At 39.6% G+C, this 27,061-nt stretch overlaps 1 protein-coding gene across 2 annotated transcripts; it reads left to right on the top strand.

Annotated features, from left to right (window-relative positions):
- Positions 1-39: 39 nt before the first annotated feature.
- On the top strand, positions 40-25,898 carry elk4 (ETS transcription factor ELK4). 2 transcript variants are annotated; one of them, XM_010896125.3, is made up of 6 exons: positions 40-559; positions 8,966-9,178; positions 14,653-15,402; positions 15,526-15,780; positions 17,955-18,080; positions 21,703-25,898. In XM_010896125.3, exons 2-6 carry the CDS (start codon positions 8,972-8,974, stop codon positions 21,799-21,801), a joined length of 1,437 nt encoding a protein of 478 aa, XP_010894427.1. In that variant the 5' UTR covers positions 40-559; positions 8,966-8,971; the 3' UTR covers positions 21,802-25,898. The 2 variants fall into 2 exon arrangements, with proteins under 2 accessions (XP_010894427.1, XP_010894428.1); XM_010896126.3 differs by having other exon boundaries at positions 42-559; positions 14,653-15,372.
- Positions 25,899-27,061: the final 1,163 nt, after the last annotated feature.

The raw sequence follows: 27,061 nt of genomic DNA, 5'->3' as shown, positions 1-27,061 counted from the left end.
AAAATGCAGTAAATATTTATTTATATAGTTCTCTTCAACGTTGGGTGGGTGGTTGCCGCAACATTTATCGCCACTTCACGTGGTCTCCCACGCACAAGCTCGAGAGACTGCTGTGGACAAGATGACAACAAGACAGTGAAATTATATTTTGGCGTCAACAACGATAGCTCACAAATTTGTTTAGTTTGCAGAATCGACGAAGAATACTTTTTGGACAAGAGACAAACATTTAATGTACATGTAGCAAAATAACGCCATGTAGCTACTTTAGTGTGTGCTTGGCGCAACAGTCATCACTAAGCCACGAAAACAATGCGCGTATGGAACGCAAACAAAAAAGGAAGTGATATTAGCATGGTTTTAATTTCCTGTTGTATTCATTTTGTATCACCAAAGACGTTGCTGTACCGCAATTGTATGATTTCCACTTAAAAGACGTAGCACCTAGCTTTTGCTACTCGACTAGCGGAAGCTAGCATGCTCATTATCTACATGTTTGGGGAGTTTTATCGACACTTCTGGGCGGTTCAAAATTTCAACGAGCTTGACTAGCTACAAGGTAAGCTACCGCAAGTTTCGAGCTAATGTTCGCTAGCTAATCCTGGTTTGCTAATATTCGAAACTAAGGTGAACATGGTAGGAAATAAATGCTTGATACAGTACCGTAAGTAAGTGCAGAATCTGCATTATGCATAAACGTACAATACAGTACCTAGCTAGCTTACTAGCTACCCAGTTAGATCTAAAATCTCAGCGTTTGGTTCGCTAACAAGTGGTTGTTATCGAGAATCGTGCAGGTAGCTAGCTACATAACGTCGTTACGGTACTTGATCTAGTAACTAAATCATGGATAAGTGTGGACGTTATCAGAGATACTTCTTTGGCTAATTTGTCAAGAACTGCTGTATAACTGACGTTAATAACAGTTTTGCTACAGTTTTCCCAGCTTGGGATTTGCAGGTGAAGTGAGGTACAGTCCTAGGTACAGTACAGTTAGTAGTTGTTTATGTTACTTCAGTTTGACAGCATCACATTTTTGAACAAGTATTAATGTTGTTTTTTGGGATAATTGTAGTGCAATATGAATCTCAAGGCATGTTCTCCGCTCTGGGTCATAGCGGTGTGAGTGCTGTTATGATGTTGACGTCATTACATAATCAGATAGCTAAACTCTAATCATAGCTATATATAATCTTGTGCCCCTTGGCGGCCACACTGGGAACCAGCCATTTTTAATACACTGTAACTAGTGTCAGAATGAGACAGATTGTGAGTTGGGGGGGATGTCCCAGCTGGGCTGGATGAGTCAGGGCAGATTTACTTTATCTAAGCTTCTTACACACACACACACACACACACACACACACACACACTGTTGGGTTGGCAGTGTTCAGTACGTTAACCCTATCTGGATTACTTGCCTGTATAAAACCTTTTTGTCCCTCAAAATGAAATCAGGAAGATGACTAGATTAGTGTCAGTCCATTTGTTAGTATGTACAGTGGTGGCCAAAAGTGTTCTTTAAGAGTCAATAAGAGTCTCTACAAATATGTTTAAATTGACCAAATTATTTGGTCCCTACAAATCTTTATTTCACTGTTGTATTACACAATGCTTGTTTTTGATTCCTTAAAATATGTTTAAATCTGAAAATAAACAGAAATGGCATCCACAAAATGTACACCCTAGATTCAATACAACCTTTGGCCAAAATATCTGCCATCAAGCGCAACCCATATGGATGAGCTTCCTTGATGCTCTGTACTGGCAGTTTAGCCCACTCTTATTTAGGAACTACTCCAGGTCTGCCATGTTTTAAGGGTGTCTCCCAACTGCTGTTTTCATATATCTCCATAGGATTTAGATTTGGACTCACTGGCAACTTCTGAATAGTGTAATATTTTAACTTGAACCACTTCTTTATGTGTTTTGAAGTGTTTTCTTAGGTTGTTGTCCTGCTGGAATACCTGCAAATTTTGACGGAGCTTTCTAAAACTGGTTTTGATATTGTGCTTGGTATTTTCCTTGGTATTTTCCTTATTACATGATTCCTTATTACATGATGCCATGCACACATTTAAAGTGCCATAGGCAGCAAGGGAACCCCAGAACATCACTGAGCCTTCATCATCTTTGATTGGGGGGAAGGTGTTTGTTTCTTTGAAGGCTATATTTTATTTTCTATAAACATAGTGTACTCTAATTTGGTGTCATCCATCCCCAGGAGATTGTCTCAGAAGGATTGTGGCATGTTCAGGTGTTTTGGCAAATTGCAGTCATTCTGTCTTGCATCTCTCTCTCAGAAGTGGGTCTGCCCGCTGTCAAACAATAGAAAGATATTGTAGGAAAACACTACATTGATAATGTAAAAACATTTCCTTTCCTTTTATGTTACTGCAATTTCATTAACCTGTATACTCACATAAAATCCTCTCTATCCGGTATTAGTTGTGAATTGAGATTTCAACTAAATGTTTACATTTGTAATGTTGCTGCTAATCTCACAAAAAATATCAAATGTTTTATCATAGTGTGAATAGGCCCTAGGCCTTTCTGACGCTGTTCCTTGAATTGATCAAAGTGAACAACAACTATATGGCTATAAAATTACAACTATGCGAAAAATTTGCTGTACAACTGATTTACTCTTAAGTTTGAAATATGCTATTCTAAACTGCTTTGTTTAATAAAGGAAACAGTGTAAAACAGTATGCTAAAATGCCACTAATATGCTTTAAATAGTTGGAGTTGCTGTAAGGATGAACAAGGAAGGTTATGACTTTGATGAGAATCTTATAATATTCCCAGTCACTCTCCATAGACCTCTGTGATGAGTGTTGAGGCATAGATCTGAGGAAAGCTAAAGCACTGAAAGTTCCCAGGAGCACATTGGGCTCCATCTTTATAAAATAGAAGAAGTTATGAACCACCAAGACTTCCTAGTGCTGGCTGTCCGGCCAAACTAACCCTAACCAATCAGGCGTTTATGGTAGAGTCACTAGATGGAAATCACTGCTGAGTAAAAGGCATATGACATGCCGCCTGGAGTGAAAGCATGAGGAAAGATATTTTATGGTCTGATGGGACCAAAATCGAACTATTAGGCCTGAATACCAAGCACTACATCTAATGAAAACAAGTTACCTGAAGGTACACATCATCTTACTGGGAAAATAATCCATATTATTATAATTGTCTAACTTCATTTGCTGTTTTCAAGGTTATTAAAAGGTCACTCAACTAAAGTGAGATTCACATGATGTATTTGCCCCTCCCTTGCTTAGGGTTGGTTATCAATTCAATTTAATCGATCCGATTCTGCTTATCGATTCCGGTTCTTATCAAGTCCCAATTCAGAATCCAATATTTTTGGGAGAGAAGAAATACATATTTCAAGAATTAAAATGTGCCTAACTTTTATTCTTTGCACATTTAGGCTATAATCAGCTGTCCACGGTGACAGGATTCACGAAGGTTTATTTTTCCCTTCATTTATAAAATTAAATATTCTTATAAGGATTGATCATGAAAAACAATTGCAAACCACAACTTTAAATACATAATATAAAAATGTCAGCTTATCTGTGTTAGAGAATGGAGAGAGTACGAAGAGAATGGAGCCAAGGAATACATGTTGTCTAGCTAAGTTAATGTTACTGTGATAAGCCGGCTTTCTAGTTTTATTACGAGCAAGCTGGGTAGATTACATTTATTTAACAACAGACCAGTTGATAGGTTATATATATATATTATAATAATTATGATATAGTAAGCTGCCTTGCTTGGTGTCCATGTACATTAGTATGGTATGCTCACATTAGCTAGCTAAGTTAGCTTGCCACTAGTCATCAGTTGGCTAGCTCACTGTGGTTGCTATTGATGTATAAGTGACAATAAGTTGGTTCGCTACATTAAGAGGATTCATATTGAAATATAACTCCATTATTAAAAATAATAAGTAATGCAATTTGAATAGTATTATAGAGGATGATTGACAGCCCTACTGTGTTTTGTGTAACTGAGCGCGAGACGTTGCTACTATTAGTTGTATCTGGGACGTTTATTGTGGCTAGGTGTGGGTGGATCGATCCCAAAATATCAGTACTACAGATACTATGTCTCGTTTTTGAAGATCGATTCTAGCATCAATAGGATCGATACCAGTTTCAGTTTTTCTCTTCTAAGTTGTACCCATATCACCAAAGAGTAGAACTGTCACTGTGGAAACAATGTTCCATTGTTGTGAACACATCTTAAGTGCTTCTCCAGCTCCACAGCTGTTGCTTGTGACCAGTGTTGCCCGATTTGATTGACTGTAAACTGCCCAATCACTCGCAGACTCCAGAAGAAAAAAAAAACGCTTGAACCTATACAACCCTATCTGTAAATCAACCCGCCCTGGCATTAAAAATAGCCCAATTATTTGGGAAACCGCCCCATCTGCCTAGATGTGAACTGTCTTCTACAGTTTGGAATTAGCGTAAAACGTTTTTTTTTGTGATCAGCTTGCATCCATAACAGGTGTTTGGCAATGTTTCCAATGCAATTGTATGAAAACACTAGGGCTGCAACTAACAACTATTTTGATAATCGATTAATCTGTCAATTACTAATTACTCGACTAATCGGATAGCAAAAAATACATCAATTCCAGTATTAAATGTAAGTGTTTTATTTAAAATAAATTAAAGTTTTCCGTGTTTCTTATGCTTTTACAAATGCCTTAATTAAAACAACTGTAGGCAGTACCGTAGATATAAAATGAATAAAAAACCTGTGCAAAACTGAAGTGCCTTAACAGATATTGTTTTAATTCATCTGAATTTTAGAACAAGAAACCGGGCAAGCCTAATTCAGGTGACCCGAAATCTAAAGTGTTGTCATTTCGAGATTCGAACCCGGGTCGCCCACGTGAAAGGCTGTATCGTTAACCACTATACCACAGAGCTGTACATTTGCTGAGTCAGTATAGCCTCTTGACATTATATAATTTTGTCATTCACCAGAAATAGACGCAATACAACAGTAAACAGTTTCATTTTAGGCTTCCCATCACGTAGCTACGGATGATTGTAGCCTGCGAAGTTTGTGTCTATCCTGAACAAATCCTCTTTTGCCACTGGCCGTTTTAACAGCTAATTGGGCTTTGTGAATGACATTGATACAGTTAAACTGACTAACGTTTCTTACTAAGTTTACCTCCACCAGAAATAGCGTCTATGAACTATATGGCGATTGCCACTGGCTGTTTTAACAGCTTATTAGCCAGTAATAGGCTTTACTAGTATCTACTAACTTACTGGAATAGTCATAAGAATTGAGCAATTGTTAGCGAATCTGAACTTCACACTGCCAAAAAGGTTTCATTTCATGGCATAACAACATACTTTTTTCTTTCATTCGTGAATGACATTGATACAATAACTATCAATAAAGGTGACGGTAACTAACTTTTTCATCAAGTGAAAAGACGAGGGAATCATGGAATCTACCAGAAATAGTCGCATTACTGTATAACCTTTTTTAATTTAGGCGTAAAACATGGTAGCTACTGAATGTTGTAGCCAGCTATGTTTTTGTCTATCCTGACCCAGAAAGCATGGCCGGGTGCGTACTTCGAAAATCCACAAGAAATTGTCACAATATAGCCGTAAACAGTTTTATTGCGGCCTGCAATTTTGTTGTTCTCGCAAAATTTGAACTACGGACTTCTCCATGAGAGGCACTGTCTAACCACCACACCACGACATTACTCGTTTCATCAGTCGCTAGACACCATTGAGCATTGTGTTAAACTGACTAACGTTTCTTAAATTTACCTCCTCCACAAATAGGGTCTATGAACTGTATGGCTTATGCCACTGGCCATTTTAACAGCTTATTAGCCAGTAATAGGCTTACTAGTATCTATTAACATCTTAGGAAGCGCATACCTCGCTTTGACTGAGAGGAGAATCGAGCGCGGGACCTAGAATTTGCAGGTCCGCTCTCTAACCCCTACGCTATTTAACATGGAGTAGTCAGCCAGCCACTCACTCACTCAGTAAAAGATATTCACTCTTCTTGGCCGACTCCACTTACGTGGTCCAGCTCAAATAAAGAAAACATTGTTTACATGCTTTTCTCTTTCAAATGGCTGCACTAGCCATTCAATACTGGGGGTGTAATAGTTCTATAAGAACTTTGCATTATAATGCAGAAATGTTAGCATGTCAACATGTTCTGGGCTAAGGCTGGCTCTCTTCTTAGAAGCTATGAGACACTCTGATGGTGTTGAGGTAGCAGGGAGACACAAGTATGACGGCTAGCCTGGCCAACTTGGGATATCTATCCTTGTTAGACTTCCACCAGTGTAAGGAATTTTCTTCTTGAGCAAGGGATACAAGAGGTCTTCATACCTCATCACTTGGCCATGAAGATCCTCCTCAGCATCTCTTCTTCACTACTACTTTCAGAGCCGAGTAGTGAGACAAGTAAAGAGCCAGAAGATCCTGCAGTTGTAGTGGTGGAGGTGGCACTTGTGTGGTCCCCTGGACGGTCATGTTGGTGTGGTCCCCTGGACGGTCATGTTGGTGTGGTCCCCTGGACGGTCATGTTGGTGTGGTCCCCTGGACGGTCATGTTGGTGTGGTCCCCTGGACGGTCATGTTGGTGTGGTCCCCTGGACGGTCATGTTGGTGCGGTCCCCTGGACGGTCATGTTGGTGCGGTCCCCTGGACGGTCATGTTGGTGCGGTCACCTGGACTGTCACGTTGCTGCTGAGCCTCCACCATTCTCACTTTGATGGCCATAGCTTGCAGTAGGTTTGCTCAGGCTTCAGAAACCTTCTTAAACCTCTGATCCAGGGCAGAGGAGAGAACCACTGTGTTTGGTGCTCTTTCTGAGAATGTGGTCTCTTCCCATTGCTGTTCAAGTTGTTCAATAGCAGGGATTTGGAAAGCCTGCACTGCGGCTGATTCAAAATCTGCAGCCCGGGTGGACTTCAGTAGCCCCTTCACAAGGGTAGGTATTGCAGATACTAACATATTTTTCCCTACTCATGAACACTGTGGCACATTTGAATGGCTTAAGTGCTACAGAGACTTTTTCAAGCAGGCCCCACTGGTCAGTCCAGATGAATAAAAATGTACAAGAACTACATGAAATAATGTAGTTAGGTAAGCAGATTTTTTGTATTTCTGTGTGATGGAACTGCACATTTTAGAGTGGCCTTTTATTGTGGCCAAGGCACACCTGTGCAATAATCATGCTGTCTAATCAGCATCTTGATATGCCACACCTGTGAGGTGGATGGATTATCTCGGCAAAGGAGAAGTGCTCACTAACACAGATTTTGACAGATTTGTCAACAATATTTAAGAGAAATAGGCCTTTTGTGTATATAAAGAAAGTCTTAGACCTTTGAGTTCAGCTCATGATAAATGAGGACAAAAACAAGTGTTGCATTTATAATTTTGTTCAGTGTAGATCCTCGATTTGGTGGTGAAACACTTGCCGTTAACATTAACTTAGCCATGCATTCAAAATGAACTGTTTCTCAACTAAAAACGTAACTCCATTAATACAAACTAAAATGATTGACACATTTTTATTATATGAACTTACCGCACTGAGCCCTCATCTATCTTCTGTCACCAACGTAACATGTTTTCCTGTGCCAGACCCGTTGTACTTTGCAAATGTTGCAAAAAAATGTTTTGGTTGCTTTTTTTAATGTAAAGTGTTCCCATACTTTTGAATTCTTAGGTCTTACATGACATTCCTCCAGTGTTTTCTCCGCAATCTCTGTCTCCGATATAATTCAAAATGGGTTTTTTTTCTATGTTTCGTGTAGACCCAACTAATCGATAATGACATTCGTCGCCAACTATTTTTATTATCGACGTTATCAATTTTTATTGATTAGTTGTTGCAGCCCTAAAAAACACAGGTTGTAAAGTTAATGGCTGTTGCTAGAAAGAGAATACTTTAATTTGCTTACTTCGACACCAAATGGTATACTAGATAATCATAAAAGTAAATGTTTGCAATATATTTTATTTAAAAAAAATTAAGAATGGTATGGAGCAGCAGTTTGTTTCCTGGGGACCCCCCAGCCATCCCATCTATTAGATGTATCCCAGAGCTGGCTTACTTACAATTCATCCCAGAGCTAGCTAACTTAGAATTCATTTTAGAGTTTAGGCATAAATGTTACTTTATTGAGGTAAGGTTTAGATTAGGGTTAGGTTAAGATTAGGGCAAGGGAGCATTCCATTTTGTTTTTCTGATCCCCATAAGATACAAAAACAATGATGAGTGTGTGTGTGTGTGTGTGTGTGTGTGTGTGTGTGTGTGTGTGTGTGTGTGTGTGTGTGTGTGTTCACTGCTGAGCTTTCTGCAATGGTATAACACAATGCACCCTGCTTTGTTGTTTTTGTTGTCCTTGGTGTGGTAGATGATGGGATTATTTAGAGAGGCTGCTTATTCTCCTGTACCCGATACAAGTAGACCCAGTGATTCAACTCTAGTTCTTCTCATGAGAAGCCCCAAAAACAGTGTCTTCTGCTGTCATACAAGTTAAAAATGAAGTGTTTTAGATTCTCTTATGAATGAATGTAAAATGTTTCAACTGACCAGTCGAAAGGGCATTCAAAACATCTCGTATTTACTGACTGAATTCATGAACATTGTTTCAAGGACATTTCAAATGTCCTGACCAATGTGCCGGTCTGTGGAGTATGTTGTCTTAAAATAGCCTTGCATTACAAACAGTAGCTCATAATTAGGTGATCAAGATAAGCAAATGCTTGAGCGGACGTTGATGTCTGATAGCCTGGCATTATTGTTGAATGCAGGAATCGGCATGTTTTCTAAGCTAGTAGACTGAGGCTGCGGTCCCCAAACCCTGACTGTCTACTGAGCACACAGCATGTATGGGCTGCCATCTTCATCCTCTCTCGTTTGTTCTTTCTTTCGTTCTCTAGGGGAGCATGGACAGCTCAGTGACCCTGTGGCAGTTCCTGCTCCAGCTCCTGTTGGACACCACTAACGATCAGCTGATCTGCTGGACCAATGAGGAGGGCGAGTTCAAGCTGCTGCAGGCAGAGGAGGTGGCCAAGCTGTGGGGTGCCCGAAAGAACAAACCCAGCATGAACTACGACAAGCTCAGCAGAGCTCTGAGATACTACTATGACAAGGTACACATGCAACAGCACACACAAAGCAGGAACTACAAAAAATGTAGTCCAGAACTGAGATACTACTGTGCAATGTACACATGCAACAGCACACACAAAGCAGGGACTATGAAGTACTTAGCGGAGAACTAACATACTATGGGTACTTGTCTGGGGGTATGCTAATGTTTGTGAGCTCTGTACAGTAAACCAAATATTATTTACCTAATTAGGTTTCCCCCTTTCATCTGTTAATGTACCTAGCTAGATAGCGATTAGCATTTTGTGGGCACAGACATACGGTAGCTTGTAATAAGATACACAATCTAATAGCATAACATAGAAAACATGGATTTGAAAGCAAAGGAAAAAAAATAATCTCTATCGTGTTGGAAAATGTGTTTTTACTTAAGGTTTTTACAAATAAGGTTGAATGCAAGCAATGCCACGCAAAATAGACCAGTCAAGCCACAAGCAGTAATCTCATTGGATGTCAAGGGGCAAACCTGGGTTTTGTGGGAGAGGCCTTACAAGCTGCTTAGTGGCATAACAGTATTTCACTGTCTTGCAATTTTGTAATTGCACAGGGCAGAATCACAATTTCCATATAGAAATTGTTGAATTGTGCAGCTGTATCATGCTGAGATCACATACTTTGACAAGAAACATCCTTGATGAGACCTGTTGATGCAGGGTTTAGCTAAGTGCTGGGCTAGGTAGAGCTGTGGACAGGGAATTCTCAGTGGTTATATTCTCAGTGACTTGTCTTCACACAGCGCAGTCCACAAGAGTACTACTTGCTTTCTGTGTCTCTTGATTCTGCTTGTGGTTTGGCCAAAACACAGCCTGCCTCTGTTAGCGAGGGGGTGGTGAGCTGTGTTTAGCCTTAGACAGGGCAGGACAGGCCTGATTGGCTGTTTGTTTGGTACATACAGGAAGGATGGAACATCCCACACAGACATTACTCTGTGGGCTCTTGTTGAAAGATCGAGAGCATAGAGGGAGAGGGGATGAAAGAGAGAGGGAGGAACATGGTTCATTTTACATTCTAGAAAAGTCAATTGTCCTGCCTGGAAAATAAATGTATGTAATAAATGTAATGTAAATTGTAATATAATACATGTAATAGAAATACATTAAGGCAACAGTTTTTTTATTTTTAATTCATCACATACAATTCTACATTAGCCTGGATAGGAATATGACCATAGTATGTCTCTGTGTGTATGTATGGAATATGGCCATAGCATGTCTCTGTGTGTATGTATGGAATATGGCCATAGCAAGTCTCTGTGTGTATGTATGGAAGAGGTCCATAGCATGTCTATATGTGTATGTATGGAATATGGCCATAGCATGTCTCTGTGTGTATGTATGGAAGAGGTCCATAGCATGTCTCTGTGTGTATGTATGGAATATGGCCATAGCAAGTCTCTGTGTGTATGTATGGAAGAGGTCCATAGCATGTCTATATGTGTATGTATGGAATATGGCCATAGCATGTCTGTGTGTATGTATGGAAGAGGTCCATAGCATGTCTCTGTGTGTATGTATGGAATATGGCCATAGTATGTCTCTGTGCGTATGTATGGAAGAGGTCCATAGCATGTCTCTGTGTGTATGTATGGAATGTGGCCATAGTATGTCTGTGTGTATGTATGGAAGAGGTCCATAGCATGTCTTTGTGTGTATGTATGGAAGAGGCCTATAGCATGTCTCTGTGTGTATGTATGGAATATGGCTATAGCAAGTCTCTGTGTGTATGTATGGAAGAGGTCCATAGCATGTCTCTGTGTGTATGTATGGAATATGGCCATAGTATGTCTTTGTGTGTATGTATGGAAGAGGCCTATAGCATGTCTCTGTGTGTGTGTATGGAATATGGCCATAGTATGTCTCTGTGTGTATGTGTGACGAGGTCCATAGCATGTCTCTGTGTGTATGTATGAAATATCCACAGCATGTCTGTGTGTATGTATGGAAGAGGTCCATAGCATGTCTCTGTGTGTATGTATGGAATATGGCCATAGCATGTCTCTGTGTGTATGTATGGAAGAGGTCCATAGCATGTCTCTGTGTGTATGTATGGAATATGGCCATAGCATGTCTCTGTGTGTATGTATGGAAGAGGTCCATAGCATGTCTCTGTGTGTATGTATGGAATATGGCCATAGCATGTCTCTGTGTGTATGTATGGAAGAGGTCCATAGCATGTCTCTGTGTGTATTTATGGAATATGGCCATAGCATGTCTCTGTGTGTATGTAGGGAAGAGGTCCATTGCTCAAGAGGAGACCATGCTCCAGCAGGTAGACTGGCCTGGCATATTAAATACAAAAGAGAACAGACTTAAGCTTTCATTCTTTTTAAATTCAGCTGTCAACACAGGCAAATTAATAGAGGAAGTGGAAAATAGTAGGTGCATATTTGGGCTGTGCCCCCCACCCACGGATCTTGGTCATGAGCTGCGTTGCCATGTACCAATCGGTCTCTGTGTCAGTCAGGCAGGACTGTGGGAGATCTTCAGTTCCTTGGCAATTTCTCATGGAATAGCCTTCATTTCTCAGAACAAGAATAGATTTACAGAAGACATTTATTTGTTCCTGGCCGTTTTGAGCCTGTTATCCAACCCCCAAACTCTGATGCTGAAGGTACTGAACTAGTCTACAGAAGGCCAATTTAATTGCTTCTTTAATCAGCACAACAGTTCAGCAACAACATAATCGCAAAGAGTTTTCTAATGATCAGTTAGCCTTTTAAAATGATAGACTTGGATTAGCAAACAATGTGCCATTGGAACACAGGAGTGATGGTTGCTGATAATGGGCCTCTGTGTGCCTATGTAGATATTGTATTGAAAATCAGCCATTTTGAGCGGTAGTGTTTTAAAACTGAATTGAATCACAGTGTGCTAATACTGATGACAAAAATATCTTATGTGCTTGTGGAACCAAAAAGATTTGCGTCTTGATCAGTCATCAGTATTAGCACACTGTGGTGCATTAAATAAACATAATAAATGGTTATTATACTTATTATGCAGTACATATCTTTACCAAACAATAATGGGCTACACAATTTAAAATATTATTTTCAGGCTCTCTAAGTCCATAGAAAATTGCTCTGCAATTTTCTATGGATATAATAATTATAATATTGAGGTAGTGGTAAGGTAGTCCAGCTAACCCTGTTTGCTTCGGGTTAGTAGTTTAACATGTTTTCAGTCATTCTTAATTCTGTGATTTACACTATTATTGGGAAAAATGTCTGTAGTCTTAACTTAATGGTCAAATGCACATTAATGTGTAATAAATCATAATAATTAAAAAAGTAAATTACCATAAATTAATGGGACCAAATTATAACCTATGTGTAAAAATGTATTGCACTGCCAAGTCAAAGGGTGGCACACACGTTTCTTAAAGGTCAGGGGCACTGTGTCAAATCTTGCCTCTGATGTTTAGGAGGCTGATTTTCAACAATAACACAACTTGCCTCATCTTGCTCTTCTTTTACCAAACGAGACCGGAATAGTATTAGTTAGTCCAGGGTGATTTAGGGTGGGGGAATAGTATTAGTTAGTCCAGGGTGGTTTAGGGTGGGGGAATAGTATTAGTTAGTCCAGGGTGGTTTAGGGTGGGGGAATAGTATTAGTTAGTCCAGGGTGATTTAGGGTGGGGGAATAGTATTAGTTAGTCCAGGGTGGTTTAGGGTGGGGGAATAGTATTAGTTAGTCCAGGGTGGTTTAGGGTGGGGGAATAGTATTAGTTAGTCCAGGGTGGTTTAGGGTGGGGGAATAGTATTAGTTAGTCCAGGGTGGTTTAGGGTGAGGGAATAGTATTAGTTAGTCCAGGGTGATTTAGGGTGGGGGGATAGTATTAGCTAGTCCAGGGTGATTTAGCACATTAACTTGTAACATTAACTGCAGATGTCTTCTGGTCATTTACGTTTGTGTTTAGGCTAGTAGTACAGTAAAAGAGGGTGCATGGTTACCGTTGGTGTAAAAACTGTGTACATTTGGTTTTTGTGGTGGTTTGTGCATCCACTGTGAATTTCACCTGTTGGCGCCCATTATTTATTTTATTATTATTATCTTTCTTTTGTTTAGTTTGGAGTTCTTGTACTGTGATTGGTCAGAAGGGTAATATTACCGGTCTCTCTACCTCTCTTCCCCTTCTTTTTTAATGCATAACATTAAAAGTATCCGAGAAGCCAAATGGTTCAATGCATCATGCAACCGCGGTCTACTGGGGCTCTAACCATTACATTCCTCCGTGGACATGGGTTCATTAAAATATAGGTCTACTCTATATTGTAGCAGAATGTGATAGAAAATATATAGTGTCTTCCATAAGTATTGGGACAGTAAAGTCCAAATTAAAATGTAGAATTTACACTCAAGCTGTACACTTGAAAGATGAATTTTGGGCAAGAGAACCGTGTAAGTGGAGCCAGCCCAGAAGAGCGAATGTCTCTTACTGCCTGAGTGAGTGAGCGAGCAACCCTTGTTAAATAGCGTAGTGGTTAGAGATGCGGACCTGCAAATCATAGATCCCCCGCATTCAAATCTCATCGTAGTCAAATCAAATTATGCATTAGGATTTCCTCCAAATAGACAAATACGTTGTGGCTACCACCTTCACTAGCTGCGTTGAGGAACAGAAGGGTTAAAATTAAGAGACCACTGCAAATTGAACACTTCTGTTCCTCACTCAAAACGCATTTCCTTTTCAACTTTCTTGCAAATGTGTAGCACCATGATGTGGTTAAAGACACAGCCTCTCATGTGGGAGACCAGGTTCGAATCCGGTGTTGGCAACAACAATTATCACTTTCAATTGCGGGCCGGCTGAACTGGTTCCCTTTCCGGTTTCAACATGTTTTAACAACTAAGAACTTTTATTTTTTATTTAACCTTTGTTTAACCAGGTTAGCCACATTGAGATTAACACTCTCTTTTTTTCAAACGATGACCTGGCCAGGAATAACAGCAGTTTCACAGTTCCATCCCTCCATTTTATGCAAACATAAATATTGGGACAGTTCAAATTAAAGCCACAACCATAACCCATTACATTTGTACAGTACAGCAAGCCTCAACCCAGCCCAGCTTAAATAGATTCTTTAGAATATAGGCCCAGCCTAAGCTCATTGGGTTCCCAGTTTTTTGTACGCCAATTACCATAACTTATTGATCTTTCTACTTGTTTCTAACTACATCTGCCTGATATATAAGCCACTAAGTGGCTTTCAAGGCTTGCTGAAATGACATGGAATGCATACTGCATAGGCTGGCATCTTTTGGCGGGTACATTTAACTGGTGTCCTGTCACTCTGTAAAGATCCCAGTAAACTATTGTGTCTTGGCTACATATCCATCATACCATAATTGTCTGCTGAATGTATTCAGTATGTTCTGTCAACAGACCTGGTATAATAGGGAAAAGTAAATATAAATTCAACAGTTTAACATTTCCCTCATTCTCTCTCCTGTAGAACATCATTAAGAAGGTGAACGGGCAGAAGTTTGTGTACCGCTTCGTCTCCTACCCAGACATTTTGAAAGGGGACGCCACTACTCAGCCGGAGGGGGACGGAGGTTGCCTGCCCATGTCAGAGAGGGGAGACAACACCTCCCGACATGGGGATGGTGAGGATAGGGGAGGAGGTATGACCGCAACACAGGGGTCCAGTACTAAGCCGTCCAATCGTAATGACTACATCCACTCTGGCCTGTACACCTCCTTCACCCTAACCTCACTGCAAAATGGACGGCAGCTCTTCAAGTCCATCAAGATAGAGAACCCTGCAGATAAAATGGCTGACAGGAAGTCCAATACAAGGGCACAAGACCCTCCCTCTCAGCAGCCATTACAGTCGCCATCGGTCATCAAGTTTGGGACCACCCCTCCTAAGAGAAGCCCTCCACCTCCTCAGGTTCCCTTAGAAACATCAAATCCACCATTATGCCCTCTCCAAGCCCCACCTCCCATGGGTGATATGTTGACAGCACACTCCAGCCTTTTGCCACAGACATCTGAGCATACTAAGCCCATGGAATCCTCAACTCCTCAAATCCTGCATTGTTTCAGCCTATCGGAGTTGCCCTCTCGTAGCCCCTCCCCCAGCACGGTTCCTGAGTCCACCCAGGAGCTGGTGATTGACAGTGACATTGAGTCCATCTCGTTCCAGCCCACAGAGACACAGACACAGAGGGTATGGATAACAGTAACAGACAGCTGTGAGGTGCAGTCCATCTTCCAGTACACAGCAATAGATTTCTCAACATAAAGATGCATATAGCATTCATTTTTGCTTTCTGTGATTCAACTGACTGTTTTCTTTCTCTCTCCACCCCCTTTCCCTCAGATGCAGAGTTCTGGCCATGTGTCAGATGGGGAGGGGGAGGCAGAGGACAGGAACAAAGACAGGGGAGATAACAGAGAGCTGAGTTTGTCCCCGGTGTCTGTGAGTGGCCATATTACAGGAGGCAAGGCTCGCAAGCCACCTAAAGTCCTGGAGCTGTCTACTCCTACATTGGTGGTCACCACCTCTGACCTTTCACCTATGAACCTCTACAGCCCCTCGCTACCCACCGCCTCCCTCACACCAGCACTGCTACAGGTGTGAGACTGACACAGATGTTTAAACAATCTATACACAAACAAAATCATATTGAAGTTAAAGACTGTACTATAAAAATTGGTGACACGGTCGGGTGAAATGTAAACAATATTGTTGCTAGTCCCCACCCCCCCCCCCCTCCCCAGCAGATGGCAGCAGTGTAGTTTTAACACATTCTGCCATCTGGATTAAGTTACTATGACAATGTAATTTATTTGGCCTGCAATAGGTATTGACCATTTCAGCAAATCTTATGGGATGTGCAGAAAGCTGGATTAGTAAATTAGTGAGATCGGTCGAACCAGACTTTGAATGTTTAGCTTCAGAATGAGACCTTGAAGTATAACCTGAACAGAAACCATTGCAACAAATGCTCTGAACTGAAACTGCTTCTTACTGGATTAAGTCGATTTCATCCTGTCCATGTGAATAGGTGCCATAAAACGTGCTGGCACTGCTGTCTCACCGGCTGATGTTTAAGAAACTCCGCCCAGGGGGAAAAAACACTGAAATATAAAATATTACACTAACATATAACCTTCTTTCCTGGTTAGTTTTAATTAGGCAGCAGCATAGGATCCCTTAGTGGTTAGGGCACAGGTTAGGATTTGGGTTGTTTATGGTTATGGCTTGTTTTTTTTTAAGCATGCTCACACTTGATATTTTAATTGATGAGTCAGACGTATGGGCTGAATTGCTTTAAACTGAGTAGAGTTACTTAAACATCAGCCTGGGAGGCAGCAGTACATCCCTGTCACATTTTAGTCGGTTGGTATATAACCACCAATCTTAACCACCAATCAGATTCTATTCCGTAAATATGAGCTGTCCCTTTTCAGAGCCTGCATTACATTACAAAGGGAAACATTATTGGATCTCAAATAGATTCTTTAATCATTTAGAATCAATTATTTTTCAACGTTATAATTATTCCATTTAGTCAATAATTTTTCTTGTCAAATCAAGATAAAAATGTCCAATGTATTTTCAATGCGGTTTAGCTTTGACTACTATAAAACTGTGTACTGCTTTATGGTTTTTCTTTTTTGTAATACTTTTCTTGTTGATAATGATATTCTTATATTTAGTTGTAATCTGCTGCCAGGATCTTTTTGTCCCCGGGGCTTACAACTACAAGTACTTCAAATACACATAATGAATAGAATAATAACTATTTATATATTGGCTATGCAATGAGCGTACCATTGCAATTGTGACACTGCAATTGTGACACTGATTAATACAATGTAGCTTTTATGCTTGACAACAAATATATTTAGTGCTGCAATAAGTGCTTAAAAATGTAAAACTTGATTAATAATCACTTGTGTGTAGGTCTATTTGATAATGATGGTGGTACTTTTGGAGAAAATATCTTAGTGACTGTCATAAGCATTAACTAAATATTGCTTTATCTTTTTACTACATGATGTCCATCCCGTTTTCTGTTGTCACCGTGAGGACTTCTATGTTGCGTGCACGAACAAGTTCAGCCAACCTGCGCTTTCTGCACCTAATGTTTTAAACAGGAACCGTGCATTCCAGAACCAAAAACTCCCTTCACTAGTTAAGAGAATATGGATATGTCAAGTGAACCCTGAATTTGGAGAAATTATCTAGAATGCCCCTCATGTGGTCATAGTATTGGATTAGATTAGCAGGACCTCATAACAGGTGGCCTCATAACTCTCTCATATTCTTTCTCTGGGTTAACATCTATTTTACAGCGGTCATGAGATGGCTTGGTTTCAGCCAGCTTGTCTCCTCTAGGGTGGAATTGCCCTGGGCTGCTGGGAATCTGCTATAGCCTCCATTATAGATAAAATAATGTGCCCTTCTTCTGGTCTTTATCAGTTCTGCATAACAATAGCAGTTAAATTGCCGTTAAAATGCAATTGCAGTCCTTGAGACATTTAATATTCCCAAATAACTTCTATAAGTGTTAACATTTGTTGCTGACTTATTAATTTTGTGTGTGTTTGGGTTGTGAATTGAGAACATTTGGTAGGTCCTTGCGCTGCAAATAAGATGTTCCAAATATAGGGTTAAGTTTAGGGTTGGAATAGAAAATGTGGCATTCAATTAAGGGTTTGGTTTAGGAGTTAGTATAAAAAAACTAATTGCCTGTCCTCGCTTTGATGGTAAATCCAACATGTGTGTATGTGTGTTTACAGACGCCCACTCTGCTGCTGACACCCAATCCGCTGCTGTCAAACATCCACTTCTGGAGCACACTTAGCCCAGTGGCTCCCTTAAGCCCTGCCACACGCCGCCAGCAGGGAGCACACACCCTCTTCCAGGTCAGAACGTACATCCTCTTAAATAACTCTGTCCATGTCAAACCTATGCTGGTGATTCCTGGTATGTACTGTAACCAAAATAATCTCCAAATATGTTGGGACTTAGCCATTTTTATTTTCAACAATATTGGACATTTATTTTGCAAGTTCGTTTTATTTTTCTAAAACGTATGACATGCTGAAAACAGTACTTCCTGTTTCCTATACATTTTGATACATGGACATTTTTAGGTATCAAAATGATACAAAGAAAAGTACAAAACTATTTTAAGGGTCCAAATCGATAATCGAGTGTATTATCTAAAGATACATGTGCAACAATAGGAAACATAGTAACTGCACAGGCAAAACATTTTCCACTGTCTTCATGAGTCACAATTAACTCATTGAAATCTGAGGTAATCATATGCTTTTATTTGAGTGAACGTTTGAGTGGTCAGTAAATGTAATCGAGCAGGGGCATTCAACTCTGGACCTCAAAGTCAGTTCCATTCCATTCTCTCATTGCAGTCCTCTAATCTGGGACTTATTTAGACATGGGATACCAGGTGGATCCAATTAATGATCATGTAGACCAGAAAACCAACAGGTTCCGGACCTCCTTAGGTGAAAGTTTAATATCTGTTATAGAGACTAAATTTAGAGACTATTGAGACTAAACTGTGTCATTTGAAACTTGATAATGGACTCTGCAAACTAAGTTCTGCATTTGAAGTTCTGCGAACCCCAATGTCTTTGAAAATCAAATGTACAAAACAATTATATTGATCTGTTTTAAGTATGCAGTCATGTGAATAAGTATAACCCCAGAGACATTGCACCGCGTAAGCGGTGCCGGCCAAGAAGAGCGAATGTCACTGACTGACTGACTGAGTGACTGACTATACCTTGTTAAATAGTGTAGTGGTTAGAGAAGCGGACCTGCGAACTATAGGTCCCGTGTTCGTGTCTGCTCGCAGGCGAAGCCAAGTACGCATTATGAATTGTTCCGTATAGACTACAACTTCGCTGGCAGTTTACGGTTATATCTTATGGTTATGTATATAACTGTTTCTGGTGGATTTTCAAAGTACGCATCCGTGTATGCGTTTTGGGTCAGGATAGAAAAACACATTTACTGCCTACAACATATAGTAGTTACGTTATAGTAAGCCTTAACTGAAACTGTATACGGTTATATTGCGACTGTTTCTGGCATGGAAAAGTTCATCTTCAGTCTCGCTAGCAATTGCTCAATTCTTATGATTATTCCTAGGAAGTTAGTGGATACTAGTAAGCCTATTACTGGTTAAGCTATTAAAAACGGCCAGTGGCAAAAGCAATACAGTCAGTGGAGGTAAACGTAATAAGAAACGTTAGTCAGTTTTACACAATCCTCAATGGAGTCTAGTGTCTCCTGAAATGTGTAATGCCGTGTCGTAGTGGTTAATGACAGTGCCTCTCATGTGGAAGACCTAAGTTTGAATCTATTGAGAGCGATGTAATTTATTTATTATTTCAGGTAGATTCCACGCTTCTCTCTTCTTTTCACTTGATGAAAAAGTTAGTTATCATCACCTTTATTGATGGTTATTGTATTAATGTCATTCACAAATGAAAGATAAAAGTACGTTGTTATGCCATGAAAGAAAAAAAATAAGTTCTTATGTTATGAAATAGCTTTGTCAGACTTGCTAGCCATTGCTCAATACTTATGACTATTCCAGTAAGTTAGTAGAAACCAGGCAAGCCTAGTTCAGCCGGCCCGCAATTTAAAGTGTTGCCATCTCGAGATTCAAACCCGGGTCGCCCACGTGAAAGGCTGCGTCTTAACCACTACACCACGGAGCTGTACCTCTGCCAGGTGTCAGTATAGCCTCTGTCTCTATCCTGAACCAATCCTATTTTGCCACTGGCCATTTAATAGTTAATTGGCCATTCGTGAATGAAATTGATACAGTTAAACTGACTAACGTTTCTTACTAAGTTTACCTCCACCACAAATAGCGGTTAAAAATGTATTGCGTTTGCCACTGGCCGTTTTGCACAGGGTATTAGCCAGTAATAAGCTTTACCGGTATCTACTAACTTGCTGGAATAGTCATAAGAATTGAGCAATTGCTAGTGAGTCTGACAAAGCTATTTCATTTCATGGCATAGGTATGTATTTTTTTCTTTCATGGTAAAACAACATACTTTTTTCTTTCATTTGTGAATTACATTTCTAACTATCAATAAAGGTGACAATAACTAACTTTTTCATCAAGTAAAAAGACGAGAGAATAGTTGAATCTACCAGAAATAATTATAAAATGTCATTGCTCTCAATAGATATGAATGTAGGTCTTCCATATGAGAGACACTGTCATTAACCACTACACCATGGTATTACAAGTTTCAGCAGTCGCTAGACTCCATTGAGGATTGTGTTAAATAGGATTACTAGTATCTACTAACTTCCTAGGAATTGTCATAAGAGTTGAGCAATTGCTAGCGAGACTGAAGAACTATTCCATGCCAGAAACAGTTGCAATATAACCGTATACAGTTTCAGTTAAGGCTTACTATAACGTAACAACTATATGTTGTAGGCAGTAAATGTGTTTGTCTATCCTGATCCAAAACGCATGCAAGGAGGTGAAAATCCTTCAGAAACAGTCGTAATATAACCATGAACTGTATTATTTTATGCTTACCAAAATGTAGATACTAACGGTTTTAGCCAGCAAAGTTTTCGTCTATATGGAATAATTCATAATGCGTACTACACATCGCCTGCGAGGAGATACGAACTCAAGACCTATAGTTCACAAGTCCACTTCTCTAACCACTACGCTATTTAACAAGTGGTGGGTAGTCAGTCCAGTCAGTCACTCATAGCCGGCTCCGGGTCTTCTTAGCCGGCTCCGCTTACATGGTCCGGCAAAAACTTTCTAGCATATAGACCTATATTTTGAGGGAGCCTTTAATGATTTTAATTTCACCTGCCAAAATATATAAAATGGTTATACAGATTACATAATTCTCGTGTGAGCCACCATATAGTTCGGTCCAATTTAAGGAACGTATTGCAAAGCAAATCTCAAGTTATATTTTCACTTGGATTACAACTGATAATTGTAAATGAAGCATAGTCACAGATTCATACATTTCTCACTAGTTAACATATTTAGATGTTCTTTCGTGTAACTTATAGGGGAATACGGGTAAATATGTATCTAAGTTCATAAATTGTTTAATGTAAGTGTTGGACGCAGCTTCTCTCACTCAAAGTGAGAGCAAGGTTGAACTAGCATGAGAGCAGATTCTGGGGTCAAATTGCTAATCCCCCACTAAAGTGCTTGATAGAATGCTCAAAAATAAAGTGGAAAACAAATGTTCTGTCACTGCAGAAATGCTAAATTGAGGCACCCAAACAGATTGTGGTTCACCCCACCTACACTATTCTTATTTAGCCCTCTCCCAGGGGGCCCTCAAATCCCTTCTGCTGTTCACCATCTATATTTTGTCCTTGGCCGTTCCTGATCTAGCTGGTTCTGTCTTTCGGCCCCATACTGTCTTCTATTATTAACCACATTCATCTCTTTATTACCCATGTGCTGATTCTGTGTCCTCATGAAAGTTTTCTTGTGTTCTTCTACAGTTCCCTTCGGTGTTCACCCCTCATTTCCATATCCCCACACCCAGTCTGGATGGGACCAACACCCCAGGACCTCTCACTCCAGACCCCCATAAGTCATGAGACCTTATCCATGGAATAGACAATCGGAGGTCCTAGTCTCTTCGCCCTGCATCCCTCAGAAACTGTGGGTCAGTTTCTTGAACATGGGAACAGCCAATCATTTGTTTCAACTGCGAGACCAATTGGATTACAGATTACTATTTCTATTTGAAACTTCAAATAATTTCCTTCTATTTTTGTGGATCTTCACATTCACTTCAACAGTCTCTGTTTGATGCTGTGTGTTCAATATCAACTTTGTCTTTAGAATGATTTGGGTAATTTTCATGTCATTTGTTGTTCTTATGTGTTGTAACAATTTCAAATGATTAGTTCATGCTTGTTCTATATTTGGATCAAATTACCCTTACCTTGTATTGTGTCTAAAGGCATTTACTGGCTCAAGAGATTATATTCAGTATTGGTAATTTGACCCAGAACTAGATTTAGGATTAAACTATTTATTTAACATCACTCCACCCCAGCCATCTTAGATGAGTAATACTTCAACTAACCTCTTCACTTGCCAACACCAACTTTACCTTATCCCATGCCGTCATCTGAAACCTTACCATCACCATAACCTTCAACCCCACCCCTCGACCCTGTCTTCTACATGCCTGGAAATATGCAGTGCAAAGAGCCCCTGCTCTTTGCAGTTACTGATGCCATAACAGATAAAGTATTTATTTGAATTCCCTCACCAATTGGAAGGCCACAATAAAACCAAACCCCCACCATTTCTACCAGCGACAAACCAGCATATGGGTTTGTAATGCTTGAATTTATGTTTGAAAAGCCACTTTGCCTCTGTGGGTCATTTTACAAGAAGCCATAATCCTTACTCCAACCTTAAACCTAGCCTTAACCATATTCCTAACACCAACCCTAACCTACAAAAAATACATGTAAAGACATCGGTGGCCGCCGGTCGTAGAATGGACTGATTATTATTTACTTTGCCAAGTAGCCACAAACCTTGTGGAGAATGAGCCTCTTAGGATCTTCACCATAATCTAACCCTAAGGCTGTGCACTTCTGTGAATCCTTGAGGAAAACATGTTGAGGCCAGCACTGCCCAGTTTAACAACAGTCAGTTTAGAATATGTCTGGTGATGCCTTAACTATGCAACCACCAGCTTGCAGTCCACTGCTGGATACGACAAAATCTTTGCTAGCTTGCTAGGACACAAGTTATAGCTAGAGCTTCCTATTTCTTATGGAATACGCAACAAACATTCAACAACAGTCAGCTGTCTAAGGTCAACTAGCTAACGTTATTGAAAATAAGCATAAAAAATTAGCAGAGACATTTAGCTATTAAACAGCCAGGTTGCATTGGAAGCTAACTAGCTACAGTAACTTGTATCCTATCAATGCTATTATCTGCTTTCCATGGTTAGATATCTAGCTTATAGTCAATGCCATGTCAAGCAAGGTTAGGAAGCTAGCTAGCTAGCAATTACTTTAATTGTTTAGCCAGTTAGCAAGCAAAATAATGTTAAATGGCTTGACTAAAGTCAGTCAGGCACTAAAGTGAATATCGGGTTACGTCATTTAAATCAGGGCAAAGGTGAATTATTCTTTATCGTGCTATCTGTCGCCAAAGGACTTCCTTTGGCCTATGCCCATCCAGGCTAACCGAACAGTACAAATTTGGCCCCAATTCAAAGTGCCAGTGGAAACAAATATGTTTGCTAGCACTACCATTTGCTACTAACCTTCAGACATGCGCCATAAGACTCATCCATGCTAATATGGTGCCTTAACCCCTAAACCCAAGCCAAATGTTTGGAAAGGGAACAGCCATCCCTTTTCCTATCATCCTATCCTACTCCCCTATGGCTGGTCTCCAGTGCCTATACCCCTCACTGGGAGCAAATCTCAAATTCAACAGAGCTCTAAAGTTATTTTGTTTGTAAAGTGAATTGATATTTATAGAATACATATTTTAGGCATTCTGGATGTGTACATGTCCTTGACTTATCTGTAACGTTGGCTGTTTTGCATCTCCTTTCCCAATGAGCTAACAGGTGTGGGTAAAACAGCCCTTCCCATGATATGACAAATTCCTAGCCTGGGTTGTTCCAGTTTGTTTCAGCTTAGGAACATTTAACCTTGCCAAAATAGTTTGGGAAGTCAATAATGAGACTTCAATGACGTACCCAGGCGTCTGTCATAACCCCCACATGGGATTTTCCAAAGCCTGTCACAATATTATTTATTAATATTAATATGTTGTAATGTGATCGTTAACATAAAAATGTTAGTATGATTCATGTTTTAGAACCAGTTGGCAAATTGATCAATTTGAATGGCAGTTACCCTGCATATAGAATATCTTTGCCAATTCTTTCAATGTGAATGAGGTTTTAATGTGCTTCTACTAAACTCAGAAATTTTGCACAAGAGCTAAAATATGTAGTACACTCAATATGATTTATCGGTACAAAGTCAGATCTGTCTTAACCCTCACTTGTTTTCCTCATTGTGTGTTATTTACTTAAGAGGTATCAGATAAAACCATGTGTACTTCAGTTGACAAGTATTTTAAATGTATTCCATCTTTCCCCTGCCACCGGACCAGTCTGAATTGTCCTTTGTGTTTTTGTAATATGGTCGGATGCTAGGCTTCATGCTGTTCTGTCATCAGTTTTGAATACAGATATCTGTGTTTTTCTATAATGTTTACTACATTTTTAGAAGTGGGGATGGCATTGACTATTTGAGCATTGATGCCTTACAGAGTGAACCTTATATCCATTTCTTTATAAGTATTTCGATTTTGTAAAGATTGACTGTGTAGTTGTGTATCTTAACATTGGCACTTAGAACAGTGGGTTCCTTGTAGTATTGGTTTCTACTAGTGTCGCTTTTTTTATGTTTCAAATCAGAGTTTCTTTCCCAATGTTTTTTTTAAATATACTGTATATTGACCTACTTACAGCTGTAAACAAATATTCTGTACATTTCTATTTACCAATCAACAGCAAATCTATGCACAAAGTACTTTATAATGCAGATCTAAGAATTACATCTCAAACTTTTATATTCCAAGAAACTGACTTTAAGAGGCATTATTACTTTAAATGTATATGTCCCTATGTTTGGTTTCACCCTACAACAGAAGATTGTAATATATTTTCTGTAAAACTAAAGAGTTAGATTTAATAACTTGATAGAGCTGTCAGAGTTATATAACTAGTTTTGATAAAGACTTAACCTCTGAATAGGTAGCCATATTGAGGATTCTCACTTGATTCCCAAACAGTGGTTATAAAAAGTATACAACTTTATGGAAAGTGCAGCTATTGTTTATGGGAAGGCTTAAATCAAGACAAAACATGTCAGGTCCTTTATTCACCTTTTCTAAGCTTTGAAACCAACAATATGTTAACAGGTAATATCTCTGATAAATAATAAAAACAGTTCATGCCTTTGTTGCTTAAGTGTGCACCTTTTATAATGGGGGTTGTTCACATTTAACAAATCACTTGATGTGACCAAGGTACAACCTTTTGGCCTTAATTCCAAAACATCACCCAAAGTAAAAAGTACATACCTTCAAGCATGGTGGCAGCAGCATTATGCACTGGGGCTGCTTCTCTTCAGTAAGGACAGCAGCTCTGGCCAGGATTGAAGGGGCAATGAATAACTCCAAATATCAAGATATTTTGGCCTGAACCCTGCTGAAAGCTGAAGTTACAAATGATTTTACAACAATCCACACAGACAAGTCAACTAAGGTTGCGGATAGAAATATCAATGTCCTGGAAAGGCCCAGTCAGAACCTGGCTGTTTTTTTTTTTTTAGAGAGTTTCTGTTAACTGACCTAAAGAGGGCTGTGTACAGAAAATCCCCTCACAATGTGACTTTGCTTAGACTTTTCTGCAAACGTCAGTGGGATAAAATTGCAAAAGGTGCTTTGAAGAAACTATTAGTTGTGGGGTGATTACAATTATGTACCAAGTAATTTGTCTTTTTTTTTTATTGATTTCTTTTGGAGAAATTCTGTTTGATTTTCACTTAAATGTTGTTGTTACAAGATCTTAAATGTCTGGTGTGATTTGTTTTAATTTCATCCTTTACATAAAAGCTGCATTTTCATATAAATGTGATTTCCACTGTAGGTGTGAACATTCTGATTCAGATCTCATTCATTAGACCTTATTGCGCCTACTGTATATTTCTGGTTGTAAAAATTAGGTGTATTTTACAACCTTGTTTCCAAAAAAGTTGGAATGCTCTGTAAAATGTAAAGAAAAACTGAATGCAATGATGTGCAATTTATTTAAACCCTATATTCAGTAGAGAATAGTCCAAAGACAAATATCAACTGTTGAAACTGAAATGTTATTGTTTCTTGAAAACTATATACCCCCTTTGAATTTGATGCCAGCAACACATTTCAAAAAAGCTGGGACAGGGGCAAAAAATTGGAAACATGATAAAAAATTTTAAAAAAACATCTCCCAACTAATTAGGTTAATAGGCAACAGGTCAGTAACATGATTGGGTATTAAAAGATAATTCCAGAGGATGGGGAGGGGTTCACCATTCTGTGAAAGACTGCGCAGGCAAATATTGCAACAATTTAAGAATAACGCTTCTCAAAGAATTTGGGGATCTCATCATGTATGGTATATAATATCATTAAAAAGATTCAGAGAATCCGGAGAAATCTCTGTACGCAAGGGACTAGGCAGAAAACCAATATTGGATGGCTGTGATCATGTGCCTCCAGGCGGCACTGCATTAAAAACAAGATTCTGTAGTGGAAGTCACTGCATATGGGCTCAGGAACACTTCCAAAAAACATTGCCTTTGAACACAGTGCGTCACTGCATCCACAAATGCAAGTTAAAACTCGACCATGCAACGAAACCATATACAAACAAGATTGAGAAACAGTGCTGCCTTCTCGGGGCCTGAGATAATTTAAGATGGACTGACCTGGGGAACTGGAAAACAAACTGGAAAACTGTCCTGTGGTCTGACAAGTCAAAATGTGAAATTATTTTTGTGAATCATGGATGCCACATCCTCTGGGTGTGAGAGGGACCATCTGGCTATACACCTACTGTATATTTCTGGTTGTAAAAATTAGGTGGAGGGACCATCTGGCTAGTTATCAGCGCACAGTTCAAAAGCCAACATCTGTGATGGTATGGGTGTGCATTAGTGCACATGGCATGGGTGACTTGCACATCAGTGAACAATGTTAATAGGGTTTGGAGCAACATATCCAGACAACGCCTTTTTCAGTGAAGGCCTTGCTTAT

The sequence above is a fragment of the Esox lucius genome, chromosome 17 (genome assembly GCF_011004845.1).
Source record: "Esox lucius isolate fEsoLuc1 chromosome 17, fEsoLuc1.pri, whole genome shotgun sequence".
Lineage (NCBI taxonomy): Eukaryota > Metazoa > Chordata > Actinopteri > Esociformes > Esocidae > Esox > Esox lucius.
This window is presented reverse-complemented; position numbering and strand designations above follow the sequence as displayed.